We start from the raw sequence: 27,452 nt of genomic DNA on the forward strand, positions 1-27,452 counted from the left end.
GGTATGCGTTGATGCCGCCGCCATCTCCCAGTAGAAATCACTCTAAATCGCCTTCTTTCAGACATCAGACGTGTGTTTGTGGTATTGATAGAAAAAATAAATTTAAAAAAAAGAACACACGTCTGAAGTATGTAAGAAGCCAACGCTTGAAGATAGCTTAAAAACAAGGCGATTTAGAATGATATTGACTGAGAAAGGACCTCTGCCCCATCAGACGTTGATTCAGTCTGGGAGGCGGTTTCCCCGCGGTAAAATGGCGGCATTGTTAATGAATGCTTGGAAGCCGAATGCGATATCTAGTAAGTATATATATCTATGGTTAAGTGTTAGCTGATGATGCTGCAGAGCTGCGGTTTCTGTGATAGCTGGAGGTCATGTTAGCCGCCACGACTGGCGTTAGCTATGTCCAGTGCAGGCTAGACAGAACTATGACTTGTCTTAGCTGTAAACAGGTTTACCTGTGGTTTGTGTTGCTTTGATTAGCTCTATGTTAGCTCTGACGTCTTTGTTTAAACCTTAACTTTGTCAAGCCCAAACTCAGTCTAACTCTGTTAGCGGTAACTGTGTTAAGCTAGGACTCTGTTCAACCATGACATGCGGTGGCAGTAACTGGGTATAGCTGTGGTTTGTGTTGGCTATTCTATGCGTCAACTGTAACGCTGTTTGTCCGTGACTACTGCTAGCCGGGATCGGTGTTAACAGTGATGTTGCCTGCAGGCCAGTAGCCAGCCTGCGAAGTGATCCCATAAGCGTGACACTCTCCCTGAACCCAATACCGTGCTCCCTTTATCAGGTCCTCTGAGAGAAAACATGTCCCTCCTCGCCCCATCTTCACTTTCTCTCTCTCTATCTCTCTTTATTTCTCATCTCTGTCTCTATTGGTATCGACCCTCTCCTCCTCCTTGTATCGGTGCCTCTCGCTCCCTCCCTCCCTCTCTTACGTTATTGCTACTCTCCATATAGATACATCCTATTTGCATATTTCTCCTCTCTCTCTCTCTCTCTCTCTCTCTCTCTCTCTCTCTCTCTCTCTCTCTCTCTCTCTCAGTAGTGTCTGGGCTCTCTGCCAGGCCTTGAGGAGTCAATGAGGGGTTAAAGTGGGTCTTGGCTTCTTAATAGGGACCGGGTACCATAGCCAAGGGACCGTGGCCCAGGGACCGTGGCCCAGGGACCGGGTTGTCCAGGGACCGGGTTGTCCAGGGCCCGGGTACCGTAGCCCAGGGCCCGGGTACCGTAGCCCAGGGACCAGGTAACGTATCCCAGAGACCGGGTACCATAGCCCAGCTCTCTGGAAGCTCACAGCCGTTCTTCAGCAGATTAGATTAATACCGACACATTGCATAAATATATACATATAGTGTATATAATATATGTATAATATAGTCCTGCCTTGGCTATCTCTTTTCTCTCTCTTCTCTCTCCTCCCATCTTCTCCTCTCAATCCTCTCCTCTCTCTCTCCTCACATCCTACTCTCTCCTCCTTCCTCCTCCTCTCTCTCCTCCCATCCTCTCCTCTCTTTCCGCACATCCGCCTCTCTCATCCCCTCTCTCTCCCTCTTCTCTCTCCTCCTTTCTCTCCTCCTGGCAGTGTTAAAGCCTCATCTCCCTCAACGACGACGGCCAACACAGCCAGTCTAGCCCCAGCGCTCCCCTGCTGGCAGCCTATCTGGCTTCCCCCCCCCCCCCCCCCCTCTTCTCTCCCCTCACCCCCCTAACCGTCGCCCCAGGGGGGCCATCGTTCCAGCTCTCTCTTCCCCTCCCTCCTCTCTCTCCCCCTCCTCCCTCCTCGTTTGTCTTCTCCCACCTGCGGGGGGGGGGGGGGTTCCGCTATCCGATTCAGCTCAGAGAGAAGGCGGTGATGACACCTCACTTGGGTGGAGGTGAGGGTCAATTCAGATAGCGGGCAGCGGTGAAAGCCTACTAGGTGGTGGAGGGTGTGGTGGAGGTGAGGAAGAGTGGGGTGGGGGAGGGGCGGTTGGACGTGAGGGAGGATGGAAAGGGGGGGTGGCGAGAGTGGTCTCGTCCTGGCACTTGTACTCTGCACTTATTCAAGGTCCTTAATTGCGTAGCATCTACAGTAGCTGCTATCGCTGCGTTACACGGGGAATGGGTTAGCCTCGCGATTGTAATACTTGCACTTGGTTCTATTAACGTCTTCACTGTACCGACAGCGACGTATTGTTTCACTTCTTATGACGAATGTACTTATTGTAACAAATGCACTTATTGTAAGTCGCTTTGGATAAAAGCGTCTGCTAAATGCCCTAAATGTAAATGTAAATGTATAGGGGAGGGAGGGGGGAGGGAGGGGGGAGGGAGAGGGGAGGGAGGGGGGGAGGGAGAGTGGTCTAAGGGAGGGAGGGGGGAGGGAGGGGGGAGGGAGAGGGGAGGGAGGGGGGGAGGGAGAGTGGTCTAAGGGAGGGAGGGGGGAGGGCGAGGGGAGGGAGGGAGGGGGGAGGGAGGGGGGAGGGAGAGTGGTCTAAGGGAGGGAGGGGGGAGGGAGAGGGGAGGGAGGGAGGGGGGAGGGAGGGGGGAGGGAGAGTGGTCTAAGGGAGGGAGGGGGGAGGGAGAGGGGAGGGAGGGAGGGGGGAGGGAGGGGGGAGGGAGAGTGGTCTAAGGGAGGGAGGGGGGAGGGAGAGGGGAGGGAGGGAGGGGGGAGGGAGGGGGGAGGGAGAGGGGAGGGAGGGAGGGGGGAGGGAGGGGGGAGGGAGAGTGGTCTAAGGGACGGAGGGGGGAGGGAGAGGGGAGGGAGGGAGGGGGGAGGGAGGGGGGGAGGGAGAGTGGTCTAAGGGAGGGAGGGGGGAGGGAGAGGGGAGGGAGGGAGGGGGGAGGGAGGGGGGGAGGGAGAGTGGTCTAAGGGAGGGAGGGGGGAGGGAGGGGGGAGGGAGAGGGGAGGGAGGGGGGAGGGAGAGTGGTCTAAGGGAGGGAGGGGGGAGGGAGAGGGGAGGGAGGGAGGGGGGAGGGAGGGGGGAGGGAGAGTGGTCTAAGGGAGGGAGGGGGGAGGGAGAGGGGAGGGAGGGAGGGGGGAGGGAGGGGGGAGGGAGAGGTGAAGGGGAGTAAATGAGGAGGATCACTGAGGGGTGAAACGGCCCCTTGTCTCCCGACGGGTCAGGAGGAAGTAGATTAGAGCCGCTGACCCCCAGCGGTCAGCAGAACGCCGCTCCACCGCGTCTGGGGAGACGCACTGACCCAACCAGGGCCCCCGGGGGGCCATCATCTGCTGTGTGTGTGTGTGTGTGTGTGTGTGTTTAATGCATGTGTTATTGTGTGTTTAATGAATGTGTTATTGTGTGTTTCTGTGTGTGCGTTTTAATGTGTGTGTGTGTGTGTGTCTGTTTAATGCATGTGTTATTGTGTGTTTCTGTGTGTTTTTTTTAATGTGTGTGTGTGTGTGTGTGTGTGTTTAACGCGTGTGTTATTGTGTGTTTAATGCATGTGTTATAGTGTGTTTCTGTGTGTGCGTTTTAATGTGTGTGTGTGTGTGTGTGTTTAATGCATGTGTTATTGTGTGTTTCTGTGTGTGCGTTTTAATGTGTGTGTGTGTGTGTGTGTGTGTGTGTGTGTGTGTGTGTGCGTGCGTTTAACGCGTGTGTTATTGTGTGTTTGCGTGTGTGCGTTTTAATGTGTGTGTGTGTGTTTAATGCATGTGTTATTGTGTGTTTCTGTGTGTGCGTTTTAATGTGTGTGTGTGTGCGTGTGCGTGTGCGTGTGTGTGTGTGTTTAACGTGTGTGTTAGTGTTAATGTGTGCGTGTTTTAATGTGTGTGTGTGTGTGTTATTGATTGTATGTACTAATGTGTGTGTGAGTGTGTCTGAGTGTTAATGTGTGTGTACGTGTGTGTTCAGGGTGGAGGTGGAGCGGCTCAGGGTGGAGGTGGGGGTCCTGATGGAGGAGGTGGAGGAGCTGGGAGTCCTGATGGAGGAGGTGGTGGTCCTGAGGGAGGAGGTGGTGGTCCTGATGGAGGAGGTGGTGGTCCTGATGGAGGAGGTGGAGGAGGTGGTGGTCCTGATGGAGGAGGTGGAGGAGGTGGTGGTCCTGATGGAGGAGGTGGTGGTCCTGATGGAGGAGGTGGTGGAGGTGGTGGTCCTGATGGAGGAGGTGGAGGAGGTGGTGGTCCTGATGGAGGAGGTGGTGGTCCTGATGGAGGAGGTGGAGGAGCTGGTGGTCCTGATGGAGGAGGTGGAGGAGGTGGTGGTCCTGATGGAGGAGGTGGAGGAGCTGGAGGTCCTGATGGAGGAGGTGGAGGAGCTGGGGGTCCTGATGGAGGAGGTGGAGATGGTGGTGGTCCTGATGGAGGAGGTGGAGGACCTGATGGAGGAGGTGGAGGAGGTGGTGGTCCTGATGGAGGAGGTGGAAGAGCTGGTGGTCCTGATGGAGGAGGTGGAGGAGGTGGTGGTCCTGAGGGAGGAGGTGGTGGTCCTGAGGGAGGAGGTGGAGGAGGTGGTGGTCCTGATGGAGGAGGCTGAGTGGTCTCAGATGCTCAGCGATGCTGCGGCCCTCCGGCCACTTGGCTGCCCGGCCACTAGTACACGGCCGCTCACTTGGCGGCGGCTCAGAACCGTTTCCCTGGCGACCGCCTCTCGCCCCCGCAACCCCCCCCCCCCAGGCCTCGGCACGCAGGATAAAAGGAGGTCCGTTAATTAGGCCCTGATGAACGCAGCATGCCAGACGGGCCTATCGCCATGGATACGCAACACACAGCCCGCTCTTATTGCTCTGATCGGCGCCGGCGTAGGCGCCCCCGGGGGACGGCGTGGGGAGAGCGTGGGACTCGAACCCCGCGCCGCTCAGCGTGGGTTCAATCAATAACCCCGGGCCCAAACAGCCTCCCCGGCAGGGGGTCCCATGAGCGGAGGCAGATCACACGACAATCGGCCCAACGTGCGCCGTACGTCGCACGGCTCTTCCCTCTTCACAGGCGCGTGGGGAAGCGTCATGGCGTCCGTGTGTGTGGTACTCAACCCCCGACTGGTTCTCTGAAGCTCTGCCACGCGGTGTGTGTGTGTGTGTGTGTGTGTGTGTGTGTGTGTGTGTATGTGTGTGTGTGTGCATGCGTGTTTGTCCATCAGAACCGGAGGCTGGGCGGAGACAGTGTGGAAAGTATCGGGGTCGTGCTCGGTCGAGTTGTTGTTGTTGCTTTTGTTGTTGTTGAGGACGTTGTGTGTCACCGTTTGTTTACCTGTGGATCACGACATCCTGACCAGCAGACTCTTCTCTTGACTGACACAATACTATTGGTGGGTTGGGGGGTGGCGGGGGATAGCTGGAGGGGAAGGTGGTCTAGGGTGGAGGGTGGAGGCAGGGTGCATAAACAAACTATGCAACAGTAAAAACCAAAATCCAGACGTCTGAAATCAAAGCAGACTATCGTCTATTTTCCAGAACCTATTCACAGTTCATCTCACCGGTGCAACAATAAAACAGCCGAAATAATAAAAACACTGAAAACTACCCTTCGGAAAGTAACAGCAATTGCTATTTTATGAAAACAAAGAAGTGATACATATCCCAGCAACCAAAACACGGAAGAACCGTGGACCCCAAACCCCCCCCAAAACCCCCGTCGGGAACCACAGGCTGCCCAGCGGTGGGCCGAGATAACAAACAGATCGATCCCGCACATCATCCTCTAATCTAGACCCCCCCGCAATTCCCCCTCCACGCCACGGGGGGTGGGGCCGACGGCGCCGGTATACCTGCAGACGTAGTCGGACCAGCACACCCGCAGCTGGGCCAGGCAGTTTGGCTTCTCCTTGTCCTCGTAGGAGCAGGCCGGCACGATGGTCTGGCGGCGGCGCTCGCTGCAGGCCGTGTCGGTGCAGGGGCAGAAGAGCAGCTCGTTGGTGAAGTCCGGCGGCACGCGGTCGAAGAACTTGCGCAGCGCCTTGCTGCACTTGGCCCGGTTGCAGGGGCCCGAGCGCGCCGACGGCTGGATGCAGGATGACACGTACTCGGTGCGCAGCTTCTGGCAGGTGTCGTCGATGTTGCAGGCCTTGGCCGCGTCCAAGCAGCGGTTCACCGTGGTCACCTCCGACTCTGGGGGAGGGACGCGAACATTAAGAGTTGTTACGATACCGATACCAGTATCGGAGATTCCTCTGATACTGCCTTAAAATGCAGTATCGGGTATCGGCGAGGATGTAATGGCGTTTTTCCTCCGACAGTACCAGCTCAACTTGCTTCGACTGAGCCCGCCTTTTTTTTGCGTGAAGATCACCAAAATGAGGTACGTGGTACCTGCTAACTGGTACTGTTTAAGTCTCACCTCCATCGAGGTTCCAGTCTATGCGCTGGTCCGATACCATCACGCGAGTAGCTCGTTTAATACACAGGCAAAGAACATCACAAACACGTGGAGTGTTATGCTGCGTTCGTTAACGGTCAGAGATGGAAAGTCAGAATGGGAAATGCCTCATCTCCGACCTATGTGCTTTCGAGCTACCTGGTCGGAAAAAGATGGACGCATGGGCCGTTAACTACAACAATGCAAAATGTATCATTCTAATTGCTTGCTCTCCCCAAAAAAATGTAGACAGTAATTGAACCGACTATACATTGCTGGCATCGTAAGAGAACCCTTCAATAAGAACAAGTGCTATTAGTAGTTACAATGCTATATGCTGTATCGCTATATACTCGGGATCGGCCGATACTCAAGTTTGGGTTGGACCTCTGTTATATTATTAGGCAGCTGAGCAGGGGCCTCACCTCTACGTACTTTTACTCCGGGACAATTGTGAGAAATTTGAACCCAGAACCCTTCGGCTGGGAGACAAACCCTCTCTCCACCCTCTACCCAAGCCTCCATGACCCCGGTTCAAAGAAGGGTTTGCGTTCCTACCGTTTTCGTTTCTTTTTACCACGTAGAAAAACTCCTTCGGAGGAACCGGAAACACATTTGCCGTTTCCATCGCCTAACTTTATTTCAAAGAGTGGTTCGTTTTGCGGGGTTGATGTGTATGTGCAACCAAGGGTGAAAGATACAAGTGGTAAGGAGCCCTTGGGCTTCTGCTTATACGTTGGCATATGCATGGGTTCTTCTCATTATTTCCGACTACAAATTTCTCTGCATTCACCATTCTAAAGGAGAATGAGTAAGAGCGGAGCAGCGGCCGTGAGTTTGAGACCCGACCCTGCGGTGGAAGAATACGGAATTCCAGACGATGTTTACCAAAGAATCCCGGGCTTAATTGGAGATGGTATCGAATGCCTTTCAGAAGCACTGATGACGGATGGGGCGCAAAATAGAATGACAAAAGTGCGTCTTTAGGAAGAGTTAAAGCAGGCTGATTATGCACAGCAGCAGCGTTTGTGTGCAGAGGAGCCCGCGAATGGTTGAGGGAGTAGAGTGGGGGTGGGGGAGGGAGTTGAATGAAGGAAGCGTCGGTTGGGTTTTTCGCTCTGTGAGTGCTCCGCCCTTCTGACACCGAAGCAGAGCGATGGTACACACGGGTAATGACGGCGCAATCTTCCCTGCCGCCACCCAGCCTCTAATGATGCCTCTCTCGTTTTCCGTAACGCATGGTTCAAATCCACGTAGCTATCATCCAGCCATTAACCCCTCCATCAGCACCTCAAATCATCCTCCCCATACACCATCCACCCATCAGAACCTGCTCTCTCCATCCGTCAGTGTGTTTGTCTAGTGCTTCGCGCCTCACCCTTTCATCTGCACTGTTATGCTCTAGAGATGGTTTTACCTATCTTTCCCTAATCCATCCATCGATCCATCTCTCTATCTTTCGCTTCTTTCCTCCACCCATTTATTTCTCCATCTATTCATTCATCCACCCAGTTCTAATTCATCCCACCCCCCGCCTCTGGCCCTCCACCTCACCTCCCTCCTCCTCCACCTCCCATCCCTCCATCCATCGTCCGTCCCTCTCTCCATCCCCTCTCTACTCCTCCCGTTATTCCCCCAACTCTGGCCCAATCACAATGCGTTTGTCTAACGCTGTTCCGAAGTCCTGCGCTCCTTGCGTCACCGTGGCGACTAACACTTCCTGTCATGCCCAGTAATGAAGACGTCCGCAGTGGGCTGCCGCCGGCTGACACTCGTGGCTCTCCATTATTTTCCAGATCTGCCGTCAAGTTTATATAAATGTTTTCACCCTGTTTATTTTTACTTCATTCCCAGTAGTCAAGGCTGTGATGTTGATGCTCTCCTCGGGCGCAGAGGGAGAGGAGAAAGAGAGAGAGAGAGAGAGAGAGAGGGAGAGGGAGGGAGGGGATGAGAGTGAGAGTGAGAGAGATGGGGGGAGAGGGAGGGGGTAGGAGAGAGAGAGAGAGAGAGAGAGAGAGAGAGAGAGAGAGAGAGGGAGCGAGCCCCACGTTAACCTCAACCGCCGTTGGTCGCCCCTTCGGTCGCCCCTCACCCCGAGCCTGTCAGATGAAATATGGCCAACCTGGGAGGGCTAGCTAACAACCATCAAACAGCCTCGCGTATTAGCGCCAACGCACCCCCCCAACTTTGGGCTAGTGGGGGTTGGGGGCGGTGATAGGAACGTAGGAGCCGCCTGACCTCTATCATACCGGCTGTATTCCATTTGAGTGCTTACTTTAGGTTTTGTTTATTCACGGGTTGTTCTGCTGAGTTAGCGTGTGAAGTCCCCCAGGGGGCCCAAGGTGACATGGCGGTGTTACATCAGCGCCGTGCCAGGGTTGGTCTCCACGGTGACGCTGAGGGTGGCCAGGCACTAATGCTGAGGCCGTTCGTGCTAGCTTAAGGTTGAGTTTTGATGGGTCACTTTTCTGGCATTTTTGCCAACCGGGAACCAGAGGTGTCAGTTATTTTGCGAACGTTGCGCTTGCTCTTTGCATCGTTATCTAAAAAACAACAACATTTACTTATATTTCTTTTAGGTTGCTAATGCAACAGTTGCTAATTTGAGCCCAGTTTAGACCATTGCTAGCCGATGTTGCTGTAGAAAACCATAGGCCTCATAGAGTTAAGAGACACTAACATATAAGTAGGGTTACTGTGTTTAATGCTAGGAATCTCGAATGTTAGAAAGTCAGTACAAAGCGCTGCTCAATTCAAGCTAGGGTCTGCGGTCTGCTCTTTGCGGAGGAGCAACCCCTCGGAATTTGTTAATGAAAATACAGTGTTTCTTGTTTAGATCTTTAAACTGGGATTTAATCTTTAGTTAATGATTTCCATTTGTCTTTGTATTTTAATAAGCCCTCGACACACAGGAATAATCTCCTCATCAGCGTGCGAGTCTCTGAACAAGGGGGCTGGGAGTGTTTCCCTGGCTCGTCTTTGGAGGAGGCAGGCAATGCTGACTTTTGAAGGGGAGCGGGTAAAACAGCCATTAATCAGTCCCTGTTGTTTTGGCAGTTGACTTGTCGCCATTCGAGGCATGGACGTCACCTCTGCTCTGCCGCGCTGTCGCTGCACGTGAAATTTATGGCGATGTCGTCTCTGGGCGGAGTCGATGGGCCCCGGCGCTAATGAGTCAGGACCGCTTCAGTGAAAGTTTGAGGAGATGGGATGGCATCGCGAGACGTACAGTATTCCCTCTCGTTTTGTAGGACAAATTATACTTTTTTCCTCCACCCTTTTTTTTGTACTTATTGTAAGTCGCTTTGGATAAAAGCGACTTACAATAAGTACATTTGTCAGAAGAAAGTGAAACAATATATCGCTGGTGGTACAGTAAGAATGTTCATAGAAACAAGTGCCAAGCATTAACAATTGGTAGGTTAACCCATTCCCCGTATACAACAAAGATAGCTAGGATAAGGTGCTACACAATGCACAAGTACTATTTTTAGGCGCAAGGCCCTCTGTCTGCGGTCTATGTGTTTTTGCTTTACTGTTGTTCATAAACCAACCCAAATAGAGATATTTCTTGTTTTTAGCTGTTAACTGTGTCTTAGTTTTGGTGTTAGCACATTCCGTTCGAAGTTGGCTCATTTATAAGGAAATATAGATTTTGGGCTTTTGTCATTTATTCTGAGTAAAACTTCGCTAATCCTCCCAAAATTCACACACCATTTATTTTTATTTTGGTAGTTGTACATCTAGGGGTGACGTCCCGTTAAGTCTGCTCATTATAAACCTGATCAGACCGGTTCCCAGCCGCATTAGCATGAGGCTGTTGTTACTGTATGCCTAAAGCGCGTGTGCGGTTAGCATCCGCAATAGCCGACATCTGAGTCGTTATTATTTGGGTTTGAGGACCGGTGCCTTCTCATTCTGCTTCTCTTCTCTCACAGTTTAATTGGCGCCGGAGACAGGGCTCCTCATTTGACTCTGCTGTTAGAGAACGGAGATGTTTGCATGCGACTTTTTTTAAAGAATACAAAAACACCTTCTGAGGCGTTCTCAGTGGAGGTAATGTGCCGTTGTTGACTTTTGAATAAGCAGTAAACAAGACGTATCTCTGCCATCGCCCCCACAAACCACCGCTCTCTCTCTGTCGCTCTCTCTTTCCCTCTGTCTCCCTCTCGCTCGCCCATCCCCTCTCTCTCCCTCTCAGTCTCACAGTCACATAACATGTTTTCATGTTTCATATTTCCCTCACGATGGATTGTTAAGCACTCAGACACCTTCTGTCTGGTCTGTGTTTCATCTGTCTCTCTCACCGCCTCCCTCTGTCTGTTCCTCTATCCTCTCTCTCTCTCCTGTCTCTCTTTCTCTCTCTCTCTCTCTCTCTCTCTCTCTCTCTCTCTCTCTCTCCCTCTCTGTCTCTCTCTCTCCCCATCTCACACCATATAATGTATACCTCCACCTCTCCGCCCTTCTCACTCCCAGCCGTGTTGAGGTGCATGGCATGATGCTTTTCTCCCCCCTCTCTCTCTCCCCCCCGTACCTCCCACTCTCTCTTCTCCTCCCTTCCTCTCTCTCTCCCCCTCTCTCCCTCCCTCCCCCCTCCCCCCTCCCATGGGCATGGTGTGACTGTGATGGAGGTCGTTGACCAGACCCTGAGGGCCTTACAGCGGCGTGGCCCCGCCCCCAGTGGCGGTGGCTTGATGAGCTGAAGGTTCTGGCCTGGCGACCAGACCTCCAGCTCATCATACCACCGCTGAACAACCACCGCCACCGGCCCCCCACCTACCCACAATCCCCAGCGGGAAGGGGAGTTAGAGTGTTGCACGTCACACTCGATGTGACCGGGCGTCCCACTCTCCGCAACACATGGAGACCTTTGATTATTTCCATATCAGGCTGCTTTATCCAAAATGATTTTGATTAAAAAAAAATTAAATTTGGATTAAAATGAACTATTTCCAGGGTGATAGTGAACTCAGATCCGGGTCGTTATAGAGCAGGGGAGCAGGTCGTCTTGCTCAAGGATTCCCACATGTTAGACTGTAGGCATTAGCAATCGAGCACCAGATCTTTTTTTTCACCTGAAGAACATTGCAAAATTGAGGAACCTTATGTCAGAGAGTGACCTAGAAAAACGTATTCATGCTTTCATTTCAAGCAGGATAGACTACGGTAATGCCCTTTTAACTGGGATTCCCCAAAAACTATAAAGCAACTACAAACTACACAAAATGCTGCTGCTAGGGTGCTAACTAGGACTACTAGCAGTGAGCACATCACCCCAGCCAGATCACTGAGCTCTCAAAACAAAAATATTTTGGTTCAAACTACTGCCAAAACAAAATGTGGTCAGCCTTTAGTGTTTATGCAGCTAAACTTTGTACAAACTGCCAGAAGAAATTAAAAACGCTGCCACAACTTCAATTTTAAAATCAAAACTAAAGACTAAGCTCTTCAGTGATGCATACTATTAACATTTGTAATGTTTTCCTTCTCTTTTTTATTTTTATTCTAATCGATTTATACTTTATATTTTAATGTCGGATTCATATCTGAAATGTCTGACCTTACTGAAGGTCTTTTTCAATTTTTTATTCCTTTTTATCCCTTTATTTTTTATAGTACATGTAGAAATTCATTGAAGGACTTTCATTATATTGTTTGTATGTACTTCTTCACTATTAATGATACTGTTGTCTTTTACTCTGTAAAGCACATTGAACTGCTTGATGTAAGAAATGCGCTATACAAATAAAATTGCCTTGCCTACCTCCTCCTCCTCCTCCTCTCTACCTCCCTCAACCCACTCTCTCTCTCCCCCCTCCTCTTTCCCGCGCCATCCTCCTCTGCCTCTTCCTCTTCCTCTACACCTCCCTCCACCCTCGTTCTTCCCTCTCTCCCTCTTCACAGGTAGAAGGTGCTGCAGAGTGTGTGGGTTCAGACCCAGTACCTCTCATATCTCGACTGTACCGTCAGTGGGCATTGGGGACACAAACCCAACCCCCTTCTGTGTTGGGTCGCACCATGGCTCTGGTTATCAGAGCTGGATGAAGACTCTCCTCTGGCCCTGGGGTCATGGAGGTGGGGCTTCAGGTGTCGGGCGGAGCCACCATGGGTGGAGCCAGAGTGGGCGGAGCCAGTGTGGGTGGAGCCAGTGTGGGCGGGGCCAGAGTGGGGGGCGTGGTCTTACCTGCAGCGATGGACGCCAGGCGGACGTAGTCTGAGCCTCGCTCCTCCGCCTCATAGGGGAAGTTCTCCACCAGGTTGAGGCCTGCAGGACACACACACACACACACACACACACACACACACACACACACACACACACACACACACACACACACACACACACACACAATGTTAGAGACCCTGAGACCTGCATGACACCACACACACAAACACAGACAGACAGACAGACAGACAGACAGACAGACAGACAGACAGACAGACAGACAGACAGACAGACAGACAGACACACACACACACACAACGTGAGAGATTCTTAGAACAGTCTAACACCTCTCTATATGTAGAGCCCAAATCACAGCTACAGCCTCAAAGGGATTCACAGCCCCCACAACGTACACAATATACAACACCTCCCTAGCTCCAACACCCTCACACACTAACACACTGGGCCCTGAATGATTCAGAGGAGAACCTCCTCCAGTGAGGAAGAGACCTGGAGAAGGAGCCCAGGAGATCCATCCCTCCTTCCAGGGACGTAAGGAGTGTGATAGGAGCTGAAATGAGGAGGCGTATTCATGGTGGAGTAAACAGACAAAGCAGAAGTTAAGGAAGATTAAGTGGCGAGAAAATGGAACGATTTGAAATGAGAAATCAGTCATCTTCCTATCCATGAAAATACACAACAAACAAAACTCGGTCGGCAAATTTATAAATCAGAAAACAATAAAAGCTATCTTCAACATTAATATATGTAAAACGTTTTATTCAAACCCCTCACGTTGTGATTTGTCTTTCAAAACGTTCGCGTCCTTCAATAATTCAGCACGTTGTCGAGCTGCTGTTAGCGAGACGCAGCGTCGTTCTGTTGAGATGCACGCTTCGTCTTACGAAAACCAAAAGAGACATCCTAATTCAGTGTAAATGCCTCTCCGCAGCTCTCAGCCCGACAGGAACTCAGCTCTACGCTGTCATTGCATTGTGCAACGATTGTGCAGTACCACTACTTATCAGAATGTGTTGTGGTTCCCAGAGCTCAGCTGCTGCGGCTGCGGTCCAGTTGTGTTGCTAATGAGCAGCATTCGCAACCCTCTGAAGTGACTTCGGTTTTGATTGAACGCTCAGATTGTTCTCAGCCTTTCGTCGTGAACCGCTTTGGATGAAAGCGACTGCCAGGCCCTCAATGACGACTGAATGCAAATTGCAATGCGGAATCTATCAATCTGTCCGTTCCCCTTTTCGCTAGCTCGATTGCAGAGGGAGCTAATTAGAACACAACAACAGCCAACAACCAGCCAACAACCAGCCAACCACAGGAACAAAAGGACACATCTCTTTCCACTAATAGACGGCATTTAGCACGTGAGAACTTCTCCGGGGGAGGAACTTATTCAAGGCTTTTAGCGGGCGGGCAGCCAACCAGTGGGTTGCACTTACTCAGGAGATAAGGAGATAACTGAGTAGTCTGCACATATTTACCCTGACCTCGCCACAATCAACACACTATCAAAACACAATCACCCCGACACAGTTCAGCCGTGGATTCCACCCAACACATACTTTAAAATGCTCCCAGGTTCAAATTGGCTTGGACCGCGGGGTTCCTGCTGCATTCTGGGAGAGTCTTCATCGACCACAACTCGCAGGTAAACAAGCACGCACCTCTAAGTGTCTCAGGTACCGTCAATCGATGGATGGTGTCTGTAAGGGTGAGTGTGTGTGTGTGTGTGTGTGTGTGTGTTTGTGTGTATGTGTGTGTGTGTGTGTGTGTGTGTGGGTTGTGGTCTGTGTGGGTGAATGGTGTGGGTTTGTATGGATGGTCTTTGTGTGTGTGTGTGTGTATATGAATGTTGTGTGTGTGTGTGTGTGTATGAAGAGTGAATGTATGGATGGTGTTTGTTTTGTGTATGGATAGTGAATGTATGTAAGGGGGGCTTGGTGGTGGTGTGTGTGTGTGTGTGTGTGTGTGTGTGTGTACGGATGGACGGGGGTATGTCAAGAGGGTATTTTCCTCCATGACATAAACAGCCTCTTCATCAGAACGGACCCTGAATACTGAGTGTGTGGGTGGCCGGCACTGGGTGTGTGCATGTCTCATTGGGGAGAGTTTGGAGCACGCCAGTCTTTTCCCCTGGCGGGGGGAAAGCAACAAAACGACCGCAGCGGGCTCACCAGAACATCCTCGTCTTCTCTGGGTTCAGGTTAGAACCTCTGAATTCATTATTTCCCTGTAGGGGGTAGGGGGGCTTATCACAGATAAGGCGCGCAAACACACACAAAGATGTGTGTGTGTGTGTGTGTGTGTGTGGTTGTGTGGTTGTGTGATGTTGTGTGTGGTGCTAGCTCTATGTGTGTGTGTCGTCCCAGCTATGTGTGTGTGTGTGTGTGTGTGTGTGTCATAAAAGCTCTATACGTGTGTGTGTGTGTGTGTGTGTGTGTGTGTGTCGCGCTAGCTCTATGCTAACCCACCCCCGGGTGCTGTGCGTATTATTCTCCCACATCAGTCCCGACCAGCTGGCATTTTCCTGCCACAGAAGGACCTGGTTCCAGTGAACCAGGAGATCAGGGGCCTAAGACAGCCCCGGGGGGGCCCCAGCGGCTCTCAGCTCGCGGAGGGGTCTCCAATTAGAGTAACCCCCCCCGTGTGTGTGTTTGAGCTGTGGGGACGTGGGTGCACCTGCAACCCCCCCACTGGGGAGCCTATTACGGGGCCCCTCCAAGCGGGGGACCGGGGCCCCAGACAGACGTGCAGACATGTTAAGACCCACATGTTAAGACCCACAGGGACACGTGACCAGGACACACAGACCCTTCTAACGCAATACTTGGTGAAACTTAACCAATAAAGGATGTTTCCCTGTGAAGGCTGCACTTGTCGCAGGGTGTTTGTTACTAGGATGAGGTGGAACAGCCCTCAGACACTGAGCGCTTGACATAGGCGAGCACATTTAGAAAAAGACACTGAAATAATGTGAAATGGGGTGGTTAAAAGACCATGTTTTTCTGTCTTTCCGATGCAATAACTGGATTCGATTGGGGGTGTGGCCGACCAGGGGCGTGGCCTACCAGGGGCGTGGCCTACCCGTGGCGTGGCCTACCAGGGGCGTGGCCTACCAGGGGCGTGGCCTACCAGGGGCGTGGCCATTCAGACCCGGTGTGAGTAGCCTTACAATACACATCATAAAACTCTGATAAATATGCAGTCCCCACACTTCTCTGCACAGGGTGATAGAGTTGGGGTTCCCCCCTTGTGAGTCTGAGACCCCCCTGGAACACCACTAATGAGGAGCCAGTCTTACCAACTAGCTCTCCACGGACTCGGGTCCTGGTCTGGGCCCGGACCGAGGGGCCGGCTGTAACGTGGGCGTCCTTGAGGGACCATAATGACGAACCGAACCGAACTATCGCCAACATCAGGCCTCCAGACACACAGTACCACAGGAGAGTGTGTGAGTGAATGAGTGAGGGAGGGAGAGTGAGTGTGTGAGTGTGAGTGAGTGAGAGGGTGAGAGAGTGAGAGAGTGTGTGTGTCTGACTGTGTGTGAGACTCTGTGTGTGTCTCTCTGAGTGAGTGAGTGAGTGAGTGTGTGTGTGTGTGTCTGTGTCTCTCTGAGCGTGTGTGTGTGTGTGTGTCTGTGTCTCTCTGAGCGTGTGTGTGTGTGTGTGTTTGATTGTGTCTGGTCTGAGTGTTCCGACTGGTGCAGGCTCCAGTAGATGTGTGTGTCTCTCTAACTGTGTGTGTGTGTGTGTGTGTGTGTGTGTGTGTGTTTGTGTGTGTGTGTGTGTGTGTGTGTGTGTGTGTGTTTGTGTGTGTGTGTGTGTGTGTTTGTGTCTGGTCTGAGTGTTTGCCTGTTTTCCGTACCGTGGAGCTCGGACTGGTGCAGGCTCCAGTAGATGTGTGTGTCTGTCTGACTGTGTGTGTGTCTCTATGAGTGTGTGTGTCTCTATGAGTGTGTGTGTGTGTGTCTCTGTGAGTGTGCGTGGGCATGCTGCGTACCATGTAGGACCGACTGGTGCAGGCTCCAGTAGATGCTCAGGCAGTTCTTCTCCTTCTTCATGCCCCTCTTGCACTGGCAGCCGTGCAGCGGCGTGGACAGCAGCGCCGTCATGGCCGCCTCGCACTGGTTGCGGGCCCCGGGGCCCAGCTTCACGCTGCCGTCGCCCGCCACGCACTGGCGCAGCGTACGCAGCCGCGGGCTGCAGGTGTCGTCGCTGGAGCAGGTGTCCCCCGCCCAAAGGCAGTCCCGCCCCCCCGAGGTGAGGGCCGCGTGGGGCAGGCCTGGGGGAGACACAGAGGGGGAGTTAGTGGGAGGGTCTGAGGGACCTGGTGGAAGGATTATGTACCACCTCGTTCATCCCTTCGTCGGATTAGCCGCACGGTCGCTGTCGATGCGTGGGACACGCGAGCGCACACACGCGCGCACGCGCGCAAACAAACACGCGCACAGACTCCTCTGAGAAGCGGAAGGGACGTCACGTCGGCCCGAGCCCGTGGAAGTGGATGGGAAGCCCTACAGGTGTGCAGATCGGTGAAACCACCTGGAGAACGTCCCGATTGCACGCATACTGTACGGTTTATGGCTATTTTACATTGGAAAGTGTCTCACTAGTGTGTGTGTGTGTGTACATATGTGTGTATGTGTGCTTGTTAAAGAGGCAGGGTAAGCCAAGACTCAGTGCACTTTCTTGTACAAGGCACTACGTACATTGTTTCATCTCAGTTGTCAAATCCTGTGACACTGACACCGATGCAGTGAATAAATGCATGAATCCTTGATATTTTTTTCTTCCTGGGCTTCACAGATATCCTGATACCCTGTGATGATTGTCACGCAATGCGTCGAGCATCGCAGAATCACTGTGTCGTGATATCAGCGTTACCGCGGGCAACCTACACTGATAGTGTTGTATGGTGAGGAACTCTGTGATTCCAAACACTCACACACGCGCGCTTGACACAAGCACACACACACACGCACGCACGCACGCTTGATGCACGCGCACACACACACACACACGCTCTCAAACACGCACACGTGCACACGACCACGACCACGCACACACACTCGCGCACGCATGAATGCGCACACACACACACACACACACACACACACACACACGCGCACACACACACGCACACACACACACACACACAGGGTGTGTTGGTAATTTGTGTTGGTGCATCTCTACTTCTGTTTTCGCAAACTTTTTATTGTTATTCTTGTTTGTTTCATTTGTTTGAAACGACTTTCTCCAGAGTTTCTTGTTTTGTTCAAACTTATGTGTCACTTCACACACTGCATATCTTTACAGCAGAGCGAGTCGGCACAACATTTAGTATTCATGACAAAACTCCTTCAGATATAATAGGGATTTATCCTCGGCCGAGATCACGCACACACATACACACACACATACACACACACACACACACACACACACACACACCCACGGACACACAGCCACTCATCCACACACACACATCCACTGACACATACAATACATCCACGGACAGGCAGGCACACATACACACACACAGCCACACGCACACACAGCCACACACACTCACTCTCACACAGGACTGCAGAAACATATTTTCCGTTGCAGCGCTGGAGGTTTCATTTGTCAGCGTCTGGCGGCCCCTGCCCGGACCAGAGCCCTTTCATACAGATTAGATTAGATTAGATTTTACAGCAAGGGAGAAATTCGATAGCCTCGCGCCCGGCCCCGTCAGATCCCACAAACACGGCCCTGGGGTTATGGAACCGCGGGTAAACTGCACACAATAACACTCAATCCGGTCCCTGCTCGCTGCGATTGGTTCAGCAATTAGAGCCCCCCCCTCCTGAGCGATGTCATTTAATTCCGCCGCGTCTCGGTGGGACAATCGATCAGGAGCCAATCAGCCGTTCCGCTGGGACCGTGGATTCGGTTTCTTTTCCGGGAGAAACTGAAACAACGTCTTGGGCCCTGGTTCCCCCGGCGCTGTCGTGGCAACCGTCGGAATCGGAACGTCGGATCGGAATGGCGGAAAATATGTTTCTCTATCCATCCCTCTCTCTCTCCATCTTTCTCTCTCTTTCTCCATCCCTCCATCTGTCTCTTTCCAGCAGTCCATCTCTGTCCATCAATCCATCTCACTCTCTCTGTCTCTCTCCATCCAACTCTCTCTGTCTCCATCCCTTCATCTCTCTCTCTCTCTCTCTCTCTCTCTCTCTCTCTCTCTCTCTCTTTCTCTCTCTCCATCCATCTCTCTCCGTCCATCAATCCATCTCACTCTTTGTCTATCCATCCATCTCTGTCTCTATCCTTCCATCTCACTCTGTCTTTCTCTATCCCTCCATATCTCTCTCTCTCTCTCTCTCTCTCCATCTCTCTCTCTCTCTCGCCCCATCCATCCATCCATCGGGGGGGGTTAGGCAGATGTCAGGTTCCACTCGGAGTGGGTTCAGAGCCAGTCCGTCCTTGGCGGTCAGGCGGAGCAGAACGGAGCCGTGGGGGGGGTCTGTGGAACCCGGGGCACCGCCCTCAGCTTAACCTTGCCCCCGTTCGTCTCTGTTCCGCGTCAACAAACACCCACGCAAACAACGCAGACAAATATAAATGCAAACACCCGCTTTAGAATGCAACGCATCTATCTATACACACTGTCACACACCAGGGCACCTGCTAAAACATACACAAGCGCACCCATACACAAACACACACACACAACCACAAACGCACACACAGGCACAGACGCACCCGCAGGTGTTAGGGGAAGAGTTTGTTGATGTTTTTGTTGTGGTGTGCAGGTAGAGGCACAGAGAAGGCGCCTGATGTTTTCTAACTCTTCCGACGACAAAGCGTCGCGTTCTAAGCACACTGCAGCACCCTTCAGACGCCCCATGAGTGGCGGGCTGGTGCACGTGTCCTGCTAGTGCACGTGGGCTAGCGGGCGGGCCAACGGTTAGCCTGGAAAAACAGTGCGGGGGTGCACAGTTCAGAGAAGACGGTCAAAAGCAATTAGGGAGAATCAGTCCGCTTGTCATTCAAATGGGTTCCAGCTCTGTTTGGTCTGTCATCTCTCTAAGGCTCCTGTCTCCTCTCTCTCTGCGCCCCCTCTCTCTCCGTCTCCTCTTCTGCCGCTCCCTCCCTCTGTGCATCCCCTTCCTGTCCCTCCTTCACGCCTCCTCTCTGCTTTTATCTCTATTCCCTCTGTCTGTCTCCGTTTACCTCCTTCTCTCCCCCCTCGCTCCCCCTCTCCCTCTCTCTTTCTCCCCCTCTCTGGCTGTTAATCTCCTTCCTCTAGCTTTCTCCGTTTACCTCCCCCTCTTACCTCTCTCTCTCTCTCCCTCCTTCTCCTCCCTCTCTTTCTCTCCCTCCTTCTCTCCCCTTCTCTCCCCCCTCTTTCTCCCCCCAACCTCTCTCTCTCTCCCCATCTCTGTCTGTTTATATCCTTCCCTCTTGCTCTCTCTCCCCCCCCCCCTCCCCTTCCTCCCACACACTCAGACAGACAAACAGAGCTTCAAAGACCCGCTTCTGTTGCCACAATTAACATTTTAATTGAACAAATTAACATATCAAGGTCGGAACCCGCCTGATTTCCCCTTAACTTCCTGCCCCTCCCCTCCGCCCTCCCCTCCAGCCCGTCTCCGCGGCGATAGCGTTAGCGGCGGTTCTGGACTAGCACGGTGGGCGTTTTGATTCTGGGGATTGTTTGCCGAAGTAATTCTCTTCCTCGGGCCCCGGGGACAATGGCTGCCGAGCCGGGCGCTTGATGCCCGCGGCAGACAAAGCGGGCCCACCCCCCCCCCCCCCCCCCACCCCCGCCGGTGGCGGCGGCAGCGCGGAGACACGATCTGCCTGACAGCGTGTGGAGACCGCTTCTGACAGCCAGCAGAATTAAATTCACAGTCTGTCAGCGGGTCGTTTAGTTCACCCCCTCGCCCCCCCTCCCCCCGCTCTGAACCCCAGATGAGTTTATGGGAGGGAGGCGGAGGCAAAGAAGTGCGCCTCACATGTCACCGCCGCGGAAACGGCGGCAGAGCGCCGCCCAGACTAGAGTTGAGGATCTCAGAGAGCATTATTGGAGGTGCTGGTCATCAGCTCCGTCTGGGGGTCCGGGACGTGTGGACGGGCGGGGGGGGGTTCAGCTCCAGAGCCAAGGCGCCTGTAGCTCTGCGGAGCGGCGTGACGGGGCGTGGCCGGTCACACCGCACGCCGCGTGATGAGGCCGACGGCGCACTCGGCTCCCCTCGCCGGAGCAACCATCACGTGGACGCGTTTGTTGTTCAATGATGACTCGTGAATATTGAGGATCTGAGGTTGATGAATGCCATGTGTGGTCTGCCTGTCTGTCCGTCTCTCTGCATGTCTGTCGGCCTGTCTGTCTGTCTCCCGGCATGTCGGTCTCTCTGTCTTTCTGTCTGTCTCTCGGCACGTCTTGCTATCTGTTTCCCTGCGTGTCTGTCGCTCTCTGTCTGTCTCTGAATTTCTGTCTGTCTGTCTCTATGCATGTCTGTCTGTCTGTCTTTCTGCATGTCTGTCTGTCCGTCTATCTCTATCTCTCTGCATGTCTCTCTGTCTGTCTCTCTGCATGTCAGTCTCTCTCTGTCTGTCTGTCTCTGGATGTATGCCAGTCTGTCTGTCTCTCGGCATATCTGTCTGTCTGTCTCTCCGTCTGCCTGCTTATCTGCGAGTTGTTAATTGATTAGCGGTCACCATCGAGACAGATAACCCCGGTGTCTCGCTGTACATCGGCTTCTTGAAGACGCACACACACACACACATACAGACACACACACACACACACACTTGACGATTCATCATAGAATTATATCCAGAGCAACATGATCTGGACTGTGATTGGTCGACCAAAGAACCCTGATTGCATTCTTTTGTTCTGTGTTTTTCCACATCGTCGACAACAAACACAAGCAAACAAATGCATGGGGACCTCTGCTGAATGCTAATTGGCTGTTTCTGTTTCTCCTGTGGTGATGACCCTCAGAGGCAATCAGCTATTCTACCACCTCCTCCACCACGGTTCTCAAGCTGGGGTCCGCGGGCCCTCAGGGGACCGGCCCAGGGTCAAGTAGCAGCGCGGAAATATTTTGATTAGATTTTGCTTTGACACGAAACACAACGGGAAATATTCATCTGTGTTGAATATCATTAAATATTATATAAGTGCATTGCTGATCAATTATAAATGAAAGTATAACCCAGGCTCTTCCATTTTAAACGCATAATAATGGTAGACAATAAGTGAAAGGAGAACACATGTGTTCGGTGTCGATGAGGGAGTACTTGAACCCTACCTCAGCGTAGAGTACTGTGTAACCCTTGCTGTAGTAGTACCCCTGCTTTTACCATGTGTTAGCATGGATACCAAGTAACCGGGCTTGACGCCAGAGCTAGCGACACCGTTGATCTATGATGGGTCAATCGCAATCCAACAGAAACACAGCAGCAGCCCAACGCTTGCACGGTACAACAAATACAAAGGATAGTGAAAGCCTGAAAATGCTGTGAAAACAAACACTTCAAACAAAGTAACCTGTGAATGTCCCCCTGATCCTCTTCAGTTTATACTGACAGGCCACGCCCATGTGGCTGTCAAAGGCGGTGGATGTGCACTGTGTGGTGGGAATATCCATATGTTGTTTTCTTTAAATCACCAAAAGCTTTGTTTCCTATTTCTTGTGTTGTCTAGCCACCCCACCTTTTCCTAGTGTTAACTAAATGTTTAACTTTGTTCCAGGGGGTAAACGGGTCACAAGGGAGAAGGCATCCCCTTATGCACTCTTCTGCTTGATGAGCACACAGGCAACTCTGTGTCTTGGGTACATAACATCACCTGATTTGATCATTGTCATCTGCATTGTGGGGAGGATGTGAAACTGTTTAAATAGCTCTGTCTAACTGTGTTCTGGACTCACTCTGCCAGAGAGCAATCTAGTGAATGCATACATTAAAACAGGTTCATTGTCTTCAACCATTGTGTGCTTTTTTTGCATTTAGATGTCTCATCTGTCCTAGACGCAATATCTCTTCAAGAAGTTGCCACAACAACAGTGAGACAGGATGAAGCTGAGGCAGGTCAGCTGACACTGAGCTGAACACTGAGCCAGAGGAACACACATTATCTTTCTCTGAGGAGCTCAATGATATACTCTATCAGTCCCAGACGTGAGGACTCCATTCTTGGCGTTTATTCCATTCAACGCATTCGACTCTTAATTAATCAGGAATAACATGAGTCCGCCTCAGAGACAGCTATAGCACCTCTATAGCCTGGCTCCACCCGCCTACCTACTTTTCATTTCCCTTCAGTACGACGTCTGGATTTGCGGTATATTCTCGGGTTTTCTGAAGCCAATTTTTTGGCTGTCCGATCAGCGAACAGAGGAAGTGGCTGTCACGACCAAATGTTAGCGATTTAAAACTCCAACAGACACCTGCCTTCAACTTAGCTAACGTTTGTCAACGGAGAGTGGCCAGACTCTCAAATGAAATGAAGTATGAGAGTCTGGTAGAACCAGGCTAGTACTTCTAGTCATCGCTGGGAGTAGCAATGACTCCTCCCACCTCCCCCCAGGCTCCTCCCCTCCCCGCTGCGTTCAGGGGGCCGGGCCCCTGTTCCTATACACAAGCTGTCGTGGAGTGGGGGTCTCAGGGCCCCCCGGGACCCCGGCTGTGGTGAAGGCCACGTAAACACTACTTGAGGTTCGTAAACTGTTCCACTCCGGCTGAACACACTCATTAAAAAACGCCGCTACACCCTCACAGGGAAAAGTGAAACTGTGGCGAAACAGGAGGCGTTATTAAAGAAGCTGTGAGCCTTAAACCGGATCACTCCGGTCTCTGTTCCCTCCCTGGTGACTGCTGCTGCAGTCACACACACACGCACATATACAAAGGCAGCAAAACACACACACACACACACACGCACATACGCACTTACACAAATGCACACAAAAAAGCAGGAACTCACACACACACACAAAAACGCACCCACATACACACACAAATGCTGACACAAAAGGAGAAACACAAACACACACACACATACATACACGTGCATGCGTACACAAACACACATTTGTACACAAACCCATGAATGCAAACTCACACACACACACACACAAACACACACACAGTTACGCAAACACACACACTTACCCCCACACACACACACACACACACACAGCGTCCTAGCAGCAGGTATTTTTAGCGTGGGCGATGTCTAGAGAGAGGAGTGCTGCAATGGAGAGTCTGGGACAAGGCTGCTGCTTACTGTGTCAAGAACCCCCTCCTCACCAGGAAGAGGTCTCGATTGACAGGCGAGTCCCACCAATCACGGGCCGTGGGCCGCGGGGAGCAGTTCTTATGTAAAAACAGACCTGCGGTGAAATAACTGTGATTACAAATGTGATTTACGAGAATTGCACAGCGGCCTACAAAGGAAAAAAGTGGCGGTATACAAACACTGACGCCTGGCTGAATAAACCCTTCCAAGCCTTCCTTGATCTCATGACGTTTTCCACCGAGGTTAAGTAGGTGGTTGGGAAAGGTGGTTAGGATAGGGGGTTAGGAAAGGTGGTTAGGGAAGGTAGTTAGGAAAGGTGGTTAGGAAGGTGATTAGGAAAGGTGATTAGGATAGGGGAGTAGGAAAGGTAGTTAGGAAAGGTAGTTAGGAAAGGTGGTTAGGTAGGTGGCTAGGAAAGGTGGTTAGGAAAGGAGGTTAGGAAAGGAGGCAGGACATCAGGGCTATTCCACCTCTGCCTTGTTGTGTATTACAGGCGACAGACAGAGTGCATTACGATGATAAAGTCACATGACACATTTAATACAGACTTCTTTTGAAATCCCTGATGAAGAAAAGGATTCAGCTAATTGTGTAAAAACAGCTGCGAAGATGTCTAAACATTTGCAAACAAGCCGTCCTCACCAGACCCTGCTGCTCTTAACGTTGGGTATTTATTATTTATCCTTACATTATTAATTGTGTTTATATTTTGGAATAATGTATTGATTTTATCATCGTTTGGGTACTTTGCTTCTTAAGTAGGTTATTCTCATCAGGAAAGACTCCGGCGTTGTGCGTTTTATGGTAATTAGTGTTGATCCGTCTGCTTCCTGCCGTTACACAACAAAAACAAGCACTGAAAGCAGCTCTATGTACGAGGAGAGAGAGAGCTGGGAGGTCAGAGGGACAATGAGAGTAGGATTCTGGAAACTAACAACCCCTCCTGAACAGTAGCTCAGGATGTAGAGCGGGTCGGAAGGTTGCTAGTTCGAGTGTCGTGATGTCCCTGAGCAAGACACCTCACCCTGACTGCTCCTTAACGAGCTGGCTGTCGCCTTGCGTGGCTGACTCCGCCGTCAGTGTGTGAATGTGTGCATGAATGGGTGAATGTTAAGCAATATTGTAAGGCGCATTGAGTGGCCACTGGTTACAAAAAGAGCTATATAAATGCTATCCATTTGCCAAAAAACCCTCCCTCTCTGCTCCCTCCCTCGCAATGTTTCTCCCACATGCGAGTGCATGTGATTGACAGGGGAGATGCATTCACCAGACCAATCTGGGAAGAGATGCCCTGATTGGTCAGAAATGAGCCGGGAGCGGTCTAAGCTCTAGATTGACCAATAGGAGGCAGGAGCAGTCACCTCAAACAGATTCTCCACAGAGCGTCCCACTCACTTAAGCTGATGGATGGCTGGGCTGTTTCCAACAATTACACCAAATTAAACTCTTTAATCTTACCTACAGCATCTGACTGAGACACAAGAAAACACTTCACAAGGCAATCAGTTTGAAGGACCAAACTTTTGACAAAGACGCTAAAGTGTAGGAGACAATAATATCCTGAATAAAGATGACGCTTAGTCAAATCATTTCCTGTAAAATGAGCTAATATCCTAAATTTAGCAGTGGAAATAGATTGTTATGCCGTTTGTCTAATGTAAGCACTTTAAATTGGAACAAATAGATGAAAAAGTCTCTACTTTGCAACCGTAACCACTTTTGACAAAACAATTTAAAAATAAAAATATTTTTCCTGTTTCAAAGTCATCACAACAAAACACAGTATAAACAATGCATTCAAATTGAGAAGGCAGTGGAAATGCACAAGATATTGTCAATTATATTTTGATAGACATGAAGGCCTGTATTTAGTTTGTCACGGCTCAATAAAAATTGTCATATTACAATTATTATTATATAATGCTTTTGTTTCTTTGGTTAATTGCATGTGTTGATTAACTAATCAAAAATGTGACCGCGCTAATGAGGCACAAACCCTTTGAATCATGAATCCATAACAAACAAAGCCGATCGCTTATGAGACAGTTCCTGCTCCCATTAAATACACAAACGAATGCACTTAGAGAGGATCAGAAACACCATTAAACAACAACCACAAACACACTCAACCAACAGCTATAAACACCCTTAACCAGAAATCCCAAGCACACTTAACCAATAACCACAAAAACACTTAACCAACAACGGCAGACACAATCAACCAACAGCTATAAACACACTTGACCAAAATCCACAAACGCACTTAAACAATCATACGCTTAGCTGATAACCCCAAACACCCTCAACCAGAAATCACCAACACACTAGTCTCAACCCAAAATCACAAACACTCTTGATCCAAAAGCCAAAGCACCCTTAACCAGAAATCCGAAACCCACTCTCCAGACAGAACCAGAGACACCGCTCCCATCAGAGGGGGGAGAGACGGGGACCCAGAGAGCTGTGGGCACCCAGCGGAGCCTCACCCCAGGGTGCCCTCAGCGGCTGGCAGTGCGACAGGAAGTCAGCAGGCGTGGCCGTGGGGCGGCTAGATGACAGGGATCTGGACCACCAAACTAGTGGTTGTCACCCAGACCTCCATTAAAGCTGTGTGTGTCACCGGGCTGTCACTTAGCTCCGGCCCAGCTCAGACCCAGGGAACAGGGCCGGTGTCGGGGCGTACCGCTCCAATCTGACCGGGGTAGGTTGGACCGAGTGGGTTATCAGTGTATGCTGTAAGTGATACCCATATGTGTCCTATTCTGTCCCTGGTTCGGTTGGTTCTACTGGTTCTTTAGAGGAGGTTCTCTTGGTTATACTGGTTCTGTGTGAGGAGGTTCTCTCGTTCTGTGTGAGGAGGTTCTCTGGTTCTGTGTGAGGAGGTTCTCTGGTTCTGAGTGAGGAGGTTCTCTGGGTCTGTGTGAGGAGGTTCTCTGGTTCTGTGTGAGGAGGTTCTCTGGTTCTGTGTGAGGAGCTTTTCTGGTTCTGTGTGAGGAGGTTCTCTGGGTCTGTTTGAGGAGGTTCTCTAGGTCTGTGTGAGGAGGTTCTCTGGTTCTGTGTGAGGAGGTTCTCTTGGTCTGTATTAGGAGGTTTTCTGGTTCTGTGTGAGGAGGCTTTCAAGGTTCTGTGTGAGGAGGTTCTCTGGTTCTGTGTGAGGAGGCTTTCAAGGTTCTATGTGAGGAGGTTCTCTGTGTCTGTTTGAGGAGGTTCTCTGGGTCTATTTTAGGAGGTTCTCTGGTTCTGTGTGAGGAGGTTTTCTGGCTCTGAGTGAGGAGGTTCTCTGGGTCTGTTTGAGGAGGTTCTCTAGGTCTGTGTGAGGAGGTTCTCTGGTTCTGTGTGAGGAGGTTCTCTGGTTCTTTGTGAGGAGGTTCTCTGGTTCTGTGTGAGGAGGTTCTCTGGGTCTGTTTGAGGAGGTTCTCTGGTTCTGTGTGAGGAGGTTCTCTGGGTCTGTTTGAGGAGGTTCTCTGGTTCTGAGTGAGGAGGTTCTCTGGGTCTGTGTTAGGAGGTAACCATCAGCCGGAACAGAGATGTTCTACTGTAACGGTATTATGCTGCTAAATCCTTCATCTCTCTCTGGAGACACAGCGCTTTGAGACCAGGATAGAGGAGTACCATCTGTCAGAAAGACCCCATCTTTGTCGCTCTCTCCGTCGCTATGTCTCTCCCTCCCTCGATGCCTCTCTCTATTTGTCCTTC

General features: G+C 51.3%; 1 protein-coding gene across 1 annotated transcript in view; it reads right to left on the reverse strand.

The window, feature by feature from the left end:
- The window catches only part of gfra4a (GDNF family receptor alpha 4a), a 129,944-nt gene that overhangs the window by 16,202 nt on the left and 86,290 nt on the right, over positions 1 to 27,452 (reverse strand). Inside the window, exons 2-4 of the mRNA XM_079752335.1 lie at positions 16,461 to 16,742; positions 12,468 to 12,548; positions 5,697 to 6,036 (exon numbers count right to left, since the gene is read on the reverse strand). Of these exons, the coding sequence (XP_079608461.1) occupies positions 5,697 to 6,036; positions 12,468 to 12,548; positions 16,461 to 16,742 (703 nt within the window). The remainder of the gene's footprint in view (positions 1 to 5,696; positions 6,037 to 12,467; positions 12,549 to 16,460; positions 16,743 to 27,452) is intronic.

Source organism: Pollachius pollachius (assembly GCF_949987615.1).
Source record: "Pollachius pollachius genome assembly, chromosome: 15".
In the NCBI taxonomy this organism is placed as follows: Eukaryota; Metazoa; Chordata; class Actinopteri; order Gadiformes; family Gadidae; genus Pollachius; species Pollachius pollachius.